The 15,298-nt window shown below is 37.8% G+C and overlaps 1 protein-coding gene across 1 annotated transcript in view; it reads right to left on the bottom strand.

Annotated features, from left to right (window-relative positions):
• Positions 1-12,664: 12,664 nt before the first annotated feature.
• micu2 (mitochondrial calcium uptake 2) overlaps positions 12,665-15,298 on the bottom strand; it is a 428,019-nt gene continuing 425,385 nt past the window's right edge. Inside the window, exon 13 of the mRNA XM_063054190.1 lies at positions 12,665-13,556. Within this exon, the coding sequence (XP_062910260.1) occupies positions 13,452-13,556 (105 nt within the window). The 3' untranslated portion in view covers positions 12,665-13,451. The remainder of the gene's footprint in view (positions 13,557-15,298) is intronic.

Consider the following 15,298-nt stretch of genomic DNA (forward strand, 5'->3'; position numbering starts at 1 on the left):
GTAGTGACGAAACTAACCCAAAATCAAAACAAAACACTTGCCACTTGCCTGTGACCATATGGACTGGTATACTTGCGTGACACGTCCATAGTTCCAGTGATTGCTCCAAAAGTCAAACCCTTTATTCGATCCTCTAGTAGCAATTAGCAAACATGCAATTAAGTGTTTTTGAGCGCTACCTCAGTGGTCATCAAAAGATACGACTTCTGTGGCCCTAAGCTACAAACTGCCACAAAATAAGAAAGAATTTGTAAGTTATTTCCCTTCGCTTTCTCCATGCCCCCACTCACGTGACTAGTTACCATGATAAACTTAATAAACTCCGCATAACAGAATACAAAGCAGATGGAGAACAGATACATGGCTTCTACACTATGTGAGTGAAGGAGGAATTGTAGGAAGTTTTCAAGTAGGCTTTAGATGAGTGACATTTGTTTGTTCAGGTAAATTGAGTGCTCCTTCTATTGAAGCCCTGTAGTCTGGTGTTAATGTGATTCCCAAATAAACACAGCAGTCTTTTAAAGTCATCTTTGGGAATACTAATGTCAGATTGATTGTAAGAAATCCATTTTCCAACCCTTTAGAATGTTAACAACCGTGAAACTCTTAGGAATTAGTGCTGTCAAGGCATATTTGACAAGGTGATAGTGACTCAGTGGTGAGAAGCTACCAAATCAACTATTTGTGGATTTACAAATATGGATAGGCAAGTTTAAGACTGTGCCTCAGATTCAATTAGTTGTCACAGAACTTTAAAATAAAATATATATTATGAAGGCATTTGTAGCTGGATCTTTTTATTCAGCAACTTCTAATGGAAATGCATGCAAAGCTGATCTCCCACATCCAGGAAAAAGGATGTGATAATTGCTGAGCGAGCAATGAGTGTGTGTGAGCAGTGTTTTGAAGTCAAAAGGAATTGCTAATTAGCATTTTTTACATTATTTATTGTCTAAAAAAAGTGAAGAGAATACAGAACTGTACTGAGTTATGTGCCTGAACCATTTTTAACCCACTTTGTAGCTATGGGCCAGATTCAGAAATCAGAATACAAGAGGAAAGATGTGGAACTTACCTCATTAGAAATGCTGTCTGCATTTTACCAATGTCAGTGAAACCTGTATTGGCCCTGTAATGTTGCTCCCTTTTCTTGCGAACACTTTGATACAATTTATGAATCGAATGGTTTGTTTAAAATCCCACACAAGTTTTTTTTTAAAAGAAATCAGCTCTTTGCAGAAGCGTCAAAAAAATGAATTCTTTATCTCAATTATTGCCTTTGGTATCTTTACTTCCTCATTAGGATTTTTTTATTACTAATTTTTTATTACAACACCAACAAATTACATTCAATACAACCAATTGCCAATTACATTTTGACTGTTTAACCCAGTCACCCCCCAACCTTCATCATCATCCCCCCCATCCCTCTCCCCTCCACCAACCAACTGAATAGCAATGCATATACAGACAAAGCATTCCTATTTTAACAAAAGATCTTTTAAGTTAGATATCAAATTTGTCCACATTAAGATTGTATTTGGTCGTGCATCATTTACTCTTGCTGATGAAAGTTCCAGGTGAGAAATGTCCAAAAAGCTCCGAAGCCAGTGAGTATTTGAAATATCATGGGGAGGTTTCCAGCGCTGGACTACAATCTTCTTAGCTGCAGTCAGGCCTGCCAGCCAGACTTTGCGTGTTTTTTCCGTAAGGGAAAGGTGGGAGTCATCACTTAGAAGATGTACAGCGGGGTCCATTGGTAATTGTACCCCTGTTAGTTCTGTAAGAGTACTGATAACCTTCCCCTACAAACCAAAAACCCCTGGACATTCCCATACAACATATATAAAAGAGCCAACGGTTCCGTGGGGGCAAAATGAGCAATATAGGTCAGGAACCAGTCCCATTTGATGTCTAATTCTTGGTGTTAAATATGCTGTATGACAAAATTTCAAGTGTATATACTGATGATTTGGGTTTTTCAAAGCACCGGCAGCATTATCCCAAATCGCATCCTAGTCTAAGTCTTGTCCCAGTTCAGGTATGTCCTTATCCCAGGCTTTCATTTCTGATGTGGGCATATATTTCTGGGAGTTTAATTTATCATAGCTATATGACACTATCTGTCCTGGAGCACTCTGTATCCAACTTAAAATGAGATGGTCCTTTAAATCTGACCCCCAGGGAACGCCGTAAGCTTTTTCAAGCTGATCTTACTCGAAAGTAGAAGAAAAGAAGTGTTTATCAATATTATATCGAGATATCAGTTCTTGAAAGCTAAGGATAGTATTTGCCCCATTAATACCTTGAAGAGTAGTAATACCTTTATCCTCCCAAGTTCTTTCATTAGGATTTTAATAGTTTTTGTGGTTGAAGTTTACTTTTCACTTGCTCAAAAGTCAATATTATAAATTCAACATTTTTTATGAACATGATGCAAAAAAATTGTCAAGAAATCCAGCGTTACCTAATTGCTCCATACTAGAAGATAGTTTAAAAGGCGCACCACTTATTTTACTCCTTGTTTATTCTGAATAAACTATAAAAACCTTTACTTTTTGCACTTAGCAATGTTAATCTCTTAATTTACTCTGTCAAATCAGGTTGTTTAATAGTATTACACTGTTCTTGGTTGCCAAACCCTATTGTGTAATAATCAATGACCATTTTAAATGGCATGCACAACTACCTTTCTCTTTCTTTCTCTCTCTCACAACACACTCTCTCTCCCTCATACACTCTCACACTCGCTCCCACTCTCTCTCTCTCTCTCTCACACACACACACACACACACACACACACAGACACACTCTCTCTCTCTCTCTCTCTCACTCTCACACTCACTCACTCACATAAATGGATGTATTGAAAAATTGCATGGAGCATATATAATACGTAATTATTAACTGATCTTAAAGAATTGAATGAAATTAACTTTCTTCTTTATTTGTGAAAGGTGGCAAATGTTCAGTAATTCAGACTCCATTTTTGCCAGGATTGCGTTCTAGATTGACATCAAATGGAAGTAATTTTTTCTATTTGAGTTCAGTGTTGGTGGTGCATACAATATTTTCCCCCTTGTTCTACAAGCCTTTTATTTAATCTGAATCATGAAAGAATGCATTGCATGTTATGGTATGTTACTTGGGAACAAACAGACCTAAACTAGAAGTCATTGCAACAAGGGCAAATTAATGTAATTTTAAACACTTTGAGGACTTTTGTCGGTCTATGGGAAAACAATCTAGAGGGCTACATGTCATCTTGGTCTCGGTGACGTAATGACAAGTGGTGGAATGGATTATGTTAACAAGCTTCAATATTGTGTTGATAAACTAATAGAATGTTATTTAATACTGTTAGCTAAAAGAAGCAGTCTTAAAATTTTGAATTAACATCCCCTCAAAATTAATTAGTAAAGCCCAAGACCTGGGCCTCGATACCCCCTTGTGCAATTGCATCCTGGATTTCCTCACTTGTGGACCCCAGTCATTTTGGATTTGCAAAAACACTTCCACAATCTCCATCAGCACAGGACCACCACAGGGATGTGTACTTAGCCCCTGCAATACTCGCTTTACACCAATTTCAGTGGCTAAGTACAGCTCCAACACCACATTAAGTTTGCTGATGACACCACTGTTGTGGGCTGTATCAAAGGGATGATGAATCATCATACGGGAGGGAGACTGAAACTTTGGCTGAGTGGTGTAATGACAACAACTTCTCACTCAATGTCAGTAAGACCAAGGAGTTGATAGTAGACTTCAGGAGAGGGAAACCAGAGGTCCGTGAGCCAGGAATCATTGGAGGATCAGAGGTGGAGAGGGTCAGTAACTTTAAGTTGCTGTATGTCACTCCCTCAGAAGACATATCCCGGACCCATCATATAAATATAATTGTGAAGAAAGCACGACAGTGCCTCTGCTTCCTCAGGAGTCTGCGGAGATTTGGCATGTCATCAAAAACCTTGCTAAACTTCTATAGATGTGTGGTGGAAAGTGTGCTGATTGGCTGCAATATGGCCTGGTATGGGAACACCAATGCCTTTGGGCAGAAAATCCTACAAAAGATGGTAGATATGGCCCAGTACATCACAGGTAAAACCCTCCCAAACATTGAACACATCTACTTGAATTGTTGCCTTGAAAAACAGCATCCGTTATCAAAGATTCTCATCACCCAGGCCATGCTCTTTTCTCATTGCTGCCATCAGGTATCAGGCAGAAGGTACAAATGCCTCAGGACCCAGACCACCAGGTTTGAGAACAGTTACTATCCCTCAACCATCAGGCTCTTGATTAAAAGGGGATAACTACATTCATTTAAGGATTCTTTTATCTTGTTACTTCATGCTCATTATTTATTGCTATTTATTTATTATCTGCATTTGCACAGTTTGTTTACAGTTTACAGTTCCTGATGTTTACAGTTTACAGATCCTGTTTACAGTTACTGTCCCTAGATTTGCTAAGTATGCCCACAGAAAAAGAATTTTAAGCTTGTATGTAGTGTTTAACTTTGAACTTTGAACTACCTTTTTTGCGTGGAAGAGATTTAAAAAATAGACATGGATTTCAAAATTGGAGATCCGAGAGGTACCCTGGGCTATCATCAACACCAGGATTGCACTGTATTATAATATGTATGCAACCTCGTGGTTCACTCGCTCCGTCATCCTCACTCACAATGAAGCTGGACAATCAATCCTGCCTCAATGAAAAGTGCACAAATGACTACCAGAACTGCCAGAAATTGTGATGCTGACCACTTGATATGTACACAGCTCCATTAGTTTTACAGAATTAATTAGCAGCAAGTGTTAAATTTAAGTGATTTCCAACCCAATGAATTAGGCTGTGTAGTCTTGTGACAATCAGTTGTGATTGATGATGATCAATTAAACCCCAAAGAAGAGGAAGAAGCTCTAATCATCATCCTCAATAATAGTGTAAAAGTGTAAATTTTTAGTGCTGATTTTTTTTCTTCTTTAGTTAAAATGATTTTTCTTTACCTCTTCCTTAGGCAACCATTCATGGATTCCATTTTGAACTAGTTCAGGTCATGTTATATCAAAAAACAGCTGACTGTGCTAGACAAAAGTCTTGGCACTTTCCCAGGCTAGCTGTGCCTGCAGTTAAGCTGTTTCAGCATAGCTCTAATATTGGCATTTATCCAGCAACGTGGAAAATTGCACATTTATGTCCCATCCACTAAAATAGAACTAAGCAAAACATGCAACCTGGAAAATGACAATAATTTGAACAATTTACTTTTCATTCACTTAAGACAACCTTACTGTCAGTAAAGGTAAAAAGAGAAGGAAAGCTGAACTCAAGAGGAAATGACAGAAATATTCAGCAAGTCAGATAAGAGTTGTGGAGTTACAAAAGGTGTTAAAGTTTCAGATCCATGACCTTTAATCTTTCCCTCACACATTCCTCACTTGCAATCAGATCTTCACATGTCCTAAAAACTAGATAAAGAGAACCCAATTAAATAAATAACACAAAAACATTATACTTGTTCATTTACTTAATTGAGAAAAATGATCCAATGTTACATGTATTTTTTGAAAGAGTATGTGAACTTCTGCTTTCGGTGACTGCTGTGACCCCCGTGTACAGCAATAACTTCAACCAAACGATTTCAGTAACTGTTGATCAGTCCTGCACATGGGCTGGAAAGAATTTTAGGCCATTCCTCCTTTAAAAACTGCTTCAACTCTGGGACATTGGTGGGCTTCCTTCCATGAACTGCTTGCTTCAGTTCCTTCCATAACATTTCTATAGGAATAAGGTCAGGACTTTGACTTGGCCATTCCAAAACATGAGTCTTCTTTTTTTTAAACCACTCTGTTGTTGATTTATTCTTGTCTTTCGGATGTCTTGTTACGTTATCCAACTTCTATTAAGCTTCAGGCTACTGACTGCTACCCTGACATCCTCCTGTAAAACAGTTTGATACAATTTTGAATTCATTGTTCCCTCAATAATTGCAAGCTGTCCAGGCCCTGCGGCAGCAAAGCAGCCCAAACCATCTTGCTCCTTCCACCATGTTTCACAGTTGGGATGAACTTTTGGTATTGGTGCGATGCCCTTTTCCCTCCAAACATAGCAATGTGCATTTCTACCAGAAAGTTCAAATTTTATCTCATCTGTCTACAGAACATTGCCCCAGAAGTGTTGTAAAATATCCAGGTGGTGTTATACAAACTTGAGACATGAGGCAGTTTTTTTTTGGAGGGCAGTCATTTCCTCTGTGGTGTCCTTCCATGAACACCATTCTTGTTCAATGTTTTTCTTATAGTGGACACATGAACAGAGACTTTAGCAAGTTCTAGAGATTTCTACAGGTCTTTTGCTGTTACCCTTGGGTTCTTTTTCACCTCCTTCAGCATTGCACATTGTGCTCTTGGTGTGATCTTTGCACAGTACTGTGTTTCCTCCATTTGTAGACAATTGCTCTTACTGTGGACTGATGAACACTCAGATCTTTAAAAATGCTTTTGTAGTCTTTGCCAGCTTCATGCATCTCCAGAATTATTCTTCTCAGGTCCTCTTAAAGTTGTTTTGATCGAGGCATGGTGCACATAAAACAGAGCTTTCTTGGGAAGAGCAGGCTCTGTCAGTAACCTGACTGTGTGTCTTTTTTTATAGGGCAGGGCACCTCTACAACCCACACCTCCAATCTCAAATCATTAATTGGAGGACCTGACTCCAAATAGCTTTTGTAGAAAACATTACCCCAAAGGTTCACATACTTTTTTCCAACAAATATGTCATATTGCAACATTTTTTCTCGGTAAGTAAGTGAACAAGTGTTATTACCTAGTTTTAGATTTATATGAAGATCTGATCACATTTTAGGTCATATTTATGCAGAAATAGAGAAATTCTGTGGGGTTCACAAACTTTCTAGCACCAGTGTATCAAGAAACCTTATTGCCAGCCCCAGTTAGTGATAAACACATTGATAATTTTTAACTGAGCCACAGGATTTCCTGCCACCTCTAGCCATGTGTGAAACATAGCAAGAGATCCTTGATAAGTTGATAAGAAGTACTTAGTTTTATTATCACTGACATATGTAGTGAAATTTGTTGTTTTGTAGCAGCAGTACAATGTACAGTATTATTAAAAAACTATAGTTTCAATAAGAGATATAAAAAATAAATTATTAGTGCAAAAAGAGAACAAATACAGTGAGGTAGTTTTCATTGGTCATTCAGAAGCCTGATGGCAGAGGGAAAGAACCTTGTCTAAAAAATTGAGTGTGTCTTCAGGCTCCTGTACATCCTTTCTGATGGTAGTAATGAGAAGAGGTTCCTGGATGGTGAGGGTCCTTAAGACCATAAGACAGAGGAGCAGGGTTAGGCCATTTGCTGCATTGAATCTGCTCCAATGATGGCATCATCTTGTGGCATTGTCTTTTGAAGATGGCCTTGATGGTGAAGAGGCTAGTGCCTGTGATGGAGCTATCTGAGTTTACAGCCCTCTGGAGCTTTTTCCAATACTGTACATTGGAGCATCCCTGCCAGGCTGTGATGCAACATGTCAGAATGCTCTCCACCTTACAACTGTAGAAATCTGGTAGTGTTTGGTGATATACCAAATCTCCTCATACTCCTAATGAATTATAACAGCTGGTATGCCTTTGTATACAGTTGTTTGTACACAGGTCTTGTACACACAGTTAATTTAGCCTGTGAAGGGATAAACCCATTATGATGTCTATATATAAGTTTTCCATTGAAGCTATATAATTTGGAATAACAAATAATTTGAATATCACTACTGGGTTCTGGGCAAGTGTGGTACATTGGAAAGACTGGGACAGATGTTAGTCAAATTGCCAATTAAGGGATACTGGATTGTTCCACCAAACTGCTCCTCAATAAGCTATAGCTAGATTGATCCCGATGAATGGAGTTGAATGGAAACCACCTGTTGCTTAGACATCCTAATTTTCATTGGATTGTCTCCTTCATTGTATTTATGTCCCCATTAGATTGACATTCCAGACGTACTTAGTTTTATTCAAAATATTACTTGCAAAGCCTAAGTACAGTATGTGCAGCACAGTGTGCATTTAGTAAAGCTGTTACCTCACACCACAAGAGACCTGGGTTCGATCCTGACCTCGGGTGCTGTTTCTGTGGAGTTCGCACATTCTCCTTCTGACATATGAGCACTGTTGTAGAAAGACCAACTTCTCAGACAAGCTCTGATTTGCAGTAATGGAAGGAATTTCAAAGTTGTGCAGGTTGCTGAATTTATTTGCCTGGCATTGCTCTTGGCAAGCCTTTCCCTTCTCGTTGACCTGGACTGATCCCTAGCTTGATTGAATGAGGAATATGCCATACCATGAGATTACATATTGTGGTTGTATATTGCTGCTGCTGGACCACAGTGCCTCATACATGACCAGCATTAGCATCTACGTCTGATATGAAACTTTCTATGATGTGTCCTCATAGAAAGATAACATGAAATGTTATCTCCACTAGGGCTACACAGTGGTCACTTCTATAACAGAATGGATAGATGTCTTGGATAAAGTTGTGAGGATGAGATTAAGCAGGTTTATTACTTGCATTGATTCACCTGTCTTGCACAACTTAGCTAGTTTTGGCAATAGAGTTAAAAGTTCCCAAACCAGAGTACATTTGGTACCCTTGCTGGGCTTCATCCAAGTGCTACTGATTCATCAGTTGAGTGTGGACATTTGCTAGCATTCAGAAGTAATATGGGAGCACTGTTGTAGAAAGACCAACTTCTCAGATAAGCTCTGATTTGCTGCAATGGAAGGAGTTTCAAAGTTCTTGAATAATGACTGCCTTATTCTAGAAGCTGAAGAGTTCCCATGTACTGGTGGTTAAGGAAACCTTGAAAACTTGTCTTTATCAATTGATTTGCAATAACAATTACACGGGCTGCTTTGTACAGAATGAATTAAAGCTTTAATTCAATGTCTCTGGGCTAAACTTAAAGTGATAAGTTTTTTTCAGCAACCCTAAGCATTCCTGTATTATTGAAAGACTTTGTGGGGTCAGGAATATGTGGCCCACAGTGTGCACCCATAGCCAAACTAATTTAAACGATTTGATTCAAGTTAGTAATGATATTATAATTAGGCATAGCAAAGATAATGCTGTTGAATGCCAAGGGGTAGTGGTTAGATTTCCTTGTGTTGATCATTGCCAGATACTTATGAGAGGTGGTATTAATTCATCCCAATTCCCAATTTTAAATTTTAGCAATGTTTAGACCAGTTTGTCATCAAGCATCCAATACTGGATGGAGAAACAAAATATGGGGAAAAAAACGTTCAGTCCCTATTTCAAATTCCCTATTTCTGAAACTGATCTAGAGTATCGTCATTGTTGCTTTATACTTGATTCTGAGTGGAGTTTCAGACCAACTATTCATGCCTGACTTAAACAACCTCTTTCCATTTTGATAACTGCCCCACTTCACTCATGCCTTGGTTCTTTTACTGAAACCCTCATCTATCTTTATTCCTTTAAAGTTCAGTATTCCAATTTGATCTTGGCTGGCTTCCCTTGTTCTACAGTTCATAAGCTCAGAGTAATTCAAAACTCTGCAGGCTGTAATCTAATTGATACCAGCTCCACTCATCCTCTCTTTCATCCTTTCAGGGTGCTCTTTATAATCTACTATTTTGCCAAACCTTTGAGAAACTGCTCTGGTATTTTGTGTTATGGTTCACTTTTGTTTGAAAACTATCCTCTGAATCACAGTGGCATGTTAGAAACATTTCATAATTGAACATTATAGATTCCTAATTTGGTTGAGTCAGGCCCTCAGCTAAGCAAATAGTTAAGTGCATATTCCATTCAATAAGATCATGACTGATCTTAAAGGAATTTCAAGTCTCCACTCCCACCCATTCTGATAGACTTGGTGCTTATCAGGAATCTTACTATCTAATACTGCTAATACTTACACTAGGCTGCTGTTTATTGACTACAACTCAGTCATTGCTACAGTTTTGATCAAAAAGCTCCAAAGCCTGGGCCTCTGTACCTGTCTCTGTAACTGGATCTTCTTCCCCGAAAGACCACAATGTGTGTGGATCGGAAGTAACATCTCTGCCTTGCTGATAATGCCATCTATACATTTCCTGACAACATAACTATTGTTGGCAGAATTTCAGATAGTGCTGAGAAGGTGTACGGGGGGCGGGGGGGGTGATATAGATCAGCTGGTTGAGTGGTGTCACAGGCACAACCTTGCACTCAACGTCAGTAAGACCAAAGAATTGATTGTGGATTTCAGAAAGAGTCAGACGAGGGAACACATACCAGTCGTCATCGAGGGGTGAGAAGTGAAAAGGGTGAGCAGTTTCAAGTTCCTGGATGTCGACATCTCTGACGATCTGTCCCGAGCCCAACATATCAATGCAGTTACAAAGAAGGAATGACAGTGACTATATTTCATTAGGAGATTTGGTATATTACCAAAGACACTCACAAATTTCTACAGATGTACTGTGGAGAGCATTCCAATTGGCTGAAACAATGTCTGGTATGGGGGATTGGGGAACCATGGCACAGGATCGAAATAAGCCGGAGAAAGTTGTCAACTTAGTCACCTCCATCATGGGCACTAGCCTTCCAGTATCCAGGACATTGTCAAGGAGCGATGCCTCAAAAAGGTGGCTTCCATTGTTAAAGACCCCCATCACCCAGGGCATGCCCTTTTCTCATTGCTACCATCAGGGAGGTGGTACAGAAGCGTGAACACACACATTCAATAAGTCAGGGATAGCTTCTTCACCTCTGCCATCTGATTTCAGAATGGACATTGAACTCATGAACACTGTCTCACTACTTTATTTCCCCTCTTTTTTCACTACCTATTTAACTTTTTAAAATTTATATGCACATTATAATTTACAGTTTTGTGTATTGCAATGTATTGCCACATAACAACAAATTTCATAACATATGCTGATGATATTAAACCTGATTTTGATCTCAAAATATAAGACTGCTTTTATTGCCCTTGGAGGAAAAACATTTCAGATACTTGTGATTTTCACCTCCTTGATTTCTATCTTAAGTGAGCCCTTATTTTTGAACATGTGGAGATGTAGTTTAACAGCTTGTCTGAACAGAGGCACGTAATAGAAAGCAAGATTATTGTAACATATGCAAGCGGTGTGAATATTTGTAGGATTGCTTATTCATTTGCCACACACAAGTGCTTCAGAAATTGTAAGTGAGAAGGTAGGAGTATCTTTTAGGGAGCATCCCTTTATGGGCTGAATATCTGAAAAAAATAAACTATTACATGGATCAGTGATAAAGGTTTCTAAACATTATAAGTGTGTGACATGCAGATATTTAGTTTGTGCTGGAGGTGTATCTTTGTGATGTTGGTAAAGGCTGATATATAGGGGATGAGGGAAATAACTGATTTAAAGATTCTTAACCAGAATGCTTTGTGCTTAAAGCCATTGAGCAGTAACCATTGGAGGAAAATTTGTTGCCACAGGTGGCTGTGGAGACCAGGTCACTGGGTATATTTAAGGCGAAGGTTGATTGGTTCTTGATTAGTTAAGGCATGAAATGTTACAGGGAGAAGGCAGAAGAATGGGGTTAAAAGGGAAGTGGATCAGCCATGATGAAATGGTGGAGCAGACTCGATGGGTCAAATGGCCCAATAATGCTCCTATGTTTTATGATCTAACTGATAGAGCTACAAGGAATGAGAAATGTTTCATTTTGTGTTGCCCTGTATCTAGTACTAATTTGATAATATAGATGAGTATGTAAATTTCTACTGTTAAATGCAGTTCTGTGTTGCTATTAATGTAATTTAGCCTATTGCTATATAATTTGAAAATTGATTATGATTCTGAGGCTTAAGCATCAGCTAGAAATAGATCAATCAGTTTGTTGCAGATTTATAAGACTGATACCTGGGATGTTGGGGTTGTCTCAAGAGTGACTGAGAAAACTTGGTGTATATTCACTGGCATTTAGAAGAATGAGAAGCAATGCCTTAAACATTCTGAGAGGTTGACATAGTAAATTCCTAGCAGCTCTTTTCACATATGGATAATGGTTACAAATCAACTCATAGCCTGCTTTGTTTAAAGGCTTCAGATTAATTTTCTTTCTACCAGCATCCCAGGGGAAGGCCTATAATGCTGATAATTCTAAAAGGAGGTAATTGACCTACTGAACTGGAGTGAAACATTATTGATTGCATAGTCAAGCTAATGTATTACTGAATCAAATCTTATTACTTTAGTTTTAATTCACCTGTTACTGTTTGCAACTGACAGAGCAAAGCATTGCTTTCGTGGGTTTCAGTTTACTGAATTATTGATTTTATTTCCATGTAGTTTAAAATAAAACATTGGACTGTGGGAATAATTTAGATTACAGTTACTACTTTACAAAACCGGTTATAGTACTGCAACAGAACTGTATCTCCAAGAGAATAAACTCAGTAAAAACTTGCCTGAAGACAGCCAGGGCCAATAAGTATTGATTGGTATTACTGTGAATAGTAGGATCAGGACATTCAATGTATTGTCCCAAACACATTTAATGTTTTCAATTAGCGATGTGTGTTAGTTAATATTTAGATGGTTTAATGATGACAATGGCAGTTGCAATAGAGCAAATATTTGAATCATTTGCCATGCATGTTCTGACGCATATCAAAACTGATTTTGAAAGCCAAACTTTATTAGTACAAAGAAACAGCGCACATTAAAGTTTCAATTAAATCACTGTATTCATTAAATTTATTCACCCCCAAAAAGTATTAAAATAATTGAGATCACCACAGTAAATGAACCATTCACAAACTATTACTTGTAGAACTTCCATAAGATTAATAAATTTTTAAAAATGCATACACTTTTGAAAATAATTTTTGAGATTCATAGTAAGTATGTGTAAAACAAACTGAAGAAACATTCACTGAACTTCCTGGATATTTTGTGCTTTGCAATGAAGTAGCACTGGTTAACTATTTTGTTTGAGCATTTTTAAACAAACACAATTACTATTAGTCATACTAAAAAGAATCAATGCAGCTATTTAAACAAGTCTAATTTTATTGAAACTGGATTGTCTTCATGAAAATGTAATACATTAACCCTTTTGCTATTTAAATAAATAGCAGCTAAAAGAACACATCACTGTTGATTATAAATGGCACAACATATTTTTCTTAAGGTTTAAGTATGTAAACAAGTGAGAAAAGACTTGCCAGAACACATTTTCATGAAGACAGTGTAGCGTTTTTTCTGTAAACACTATGTAAACAAGACATTTACAAGTTTCAAATAGCCATGTCAAAATATATTGCAGGACTTTTTAAATTCACTGGCAGAAGAACTTGTTAGTTGAGAAAATCTATGTAAGGTAGTGGATTTTTTTTAAGTTCCTGTGTTCAGTAGTTAATTAACAGGGACTTCTCCCAGACTGCTTCCAGGCTTCATGAACTCCAGCAATAGTTTCTTTCTTCACGCATTTAAAATAGCCCTTCAATCCATGTTGTGTCGGTGCCTATGGAAATGAAAGCAATATGTTTCAGGTACTGTAACCAGATACAGCTATTGTTCTCTATCATAATATGAAGAAATAGCAGGAAAAGGACATATGCCCCTTTGGCCTGTTCAGTATTCAATGTCTATTATTGAATCCACTTTCCTGTCCAGCTTGTTTTCCTCTCAACATGAATAGGAAACATTCATTAAACTGTTTGCTGAAATCAGAAGCAAAAACAAAAGTGTTGGAAAAACTCACCCAATGAAGCAGCATCTGTGGAAAGAGAAACCATTTATTGCTTCAGGTTAAACGTTGTTCCTTAATTTTCTGTGTCCAAAATTCTCTGAATTTTGTCCTTGAAGGATGATGTGCATCCAATGTGCATCAAGACTTTTCTCTGCACTTTCATACTGTATGGGAGATCCCTGACTCTGAAATCATCATTATTTTGAGATTTTCCAGACCCTTGCCATTGAAATTCATGTGGACATTCTCTTCCATTTAAAGATTTATTTTTATGGAGAGATTATATCACTTAGATCAACTTTCACCCTGCCCTCAAATTTAGTTGGTTCATCTCTGACACCTCTCTCCCCTTTCTGATCACTTTGTCTCCATTTCTGGACACAGTCTACTAATATCTATTGTAAACCTACAGACTCTCACAGCTATCTTGACTATTCCTCTTCCCTTGTATAAATGCTATTCCCTTTTCTCAGTTTCTCCATCTCTGCAGGATCTTTTTTCAGAATGAGGCTTTATATTCCAGAAGAGATATCCTCCTTCTTTAAAGAATGAGGGTTTCTTTCCTCCATCATCAATGCTGCCCTCACCCACATCTCATCCATTTTTCATATGTCTGTCCTCAAGGAAACCACCAGGCTCAAGGAAAGCTTCTATCCTTCTGTTATAATATTACTGAATGGTCCATTAGTGTAACAAAATGGACTATTAACTCTTAACATTTACCTCATTATCTGGCCTTCCACTTTGTGATTTATCTGTACTCCACCTTCTCTTTTTGCACACTCTGTTATTCTTGTACCACCTCACTGCACCAACATAATGAAATGATCTGTATGGATGGCATGCGAACCAAAGTTTTTCACTGTGACCATAATAAATCAATAGGTGTTTTAATTGAAATGTACAGAAATCTTCGGCCTTAACAAGATGGCCATGGAGTTTCCTTTGGCTGGGATGTACAGAATCAGAGGTCCAAGTAGTTGGCCATGTACCCAGTAGGTTGTGAATCTTAAGAATTTGCTAGTAAAATTGACTGCTGAGCCTCAGTTGTTGAAGATTACAATGATTGGAAATTTTTTGGATATTAAGAGAATCCACAGCTATGGAGATTAGTGTAGGTAAACAGTGCTAAGGTAAATGATCATTCCTTACCTTATTGAATGGTGAACAAAAAATGAGGGTCTGAATATCTTACTCTAGCTTCTGTGTTCTTAAAATAATCAGAAATGGAGAAGATAAAACAGAAGGCCCTTCTTCCATGTAAGGATATTAAAGTCTTTTCAAAGATGCTTTCGATGGTGGATTTGTAAATTGTAAGTAGCTAATGATTTGTATGTCTGGAGATTTAGAACTTCTATATTACCTTTTCTATTCCTAAGAAACCAGGAGCAATAGAATGTGATTTACATAGGACCATAAGTTTAATGAGTCATATCACCAAGATACTTCTAAGAGTTTTGATGACAAGAGCTAAAAGTAAGATACAAGCTGAAATAGGCAAAGAACAATGTGGT

This window comes from Mobula hypostoma, chromosome 7 (assembly GCF_963921235.1).
Source record: "Mobula hypostoma chromosome 7, sMobHyp1.1, whole genome shotgun sequence".
NCBI classification, from domain to species: domain Eukaryota; kingdom Metazoa; phylum Chordata; class Chondrichthyes; order Myliobatiformes; family Myliobatidae; genus Mobula; species Mobula hypostoma.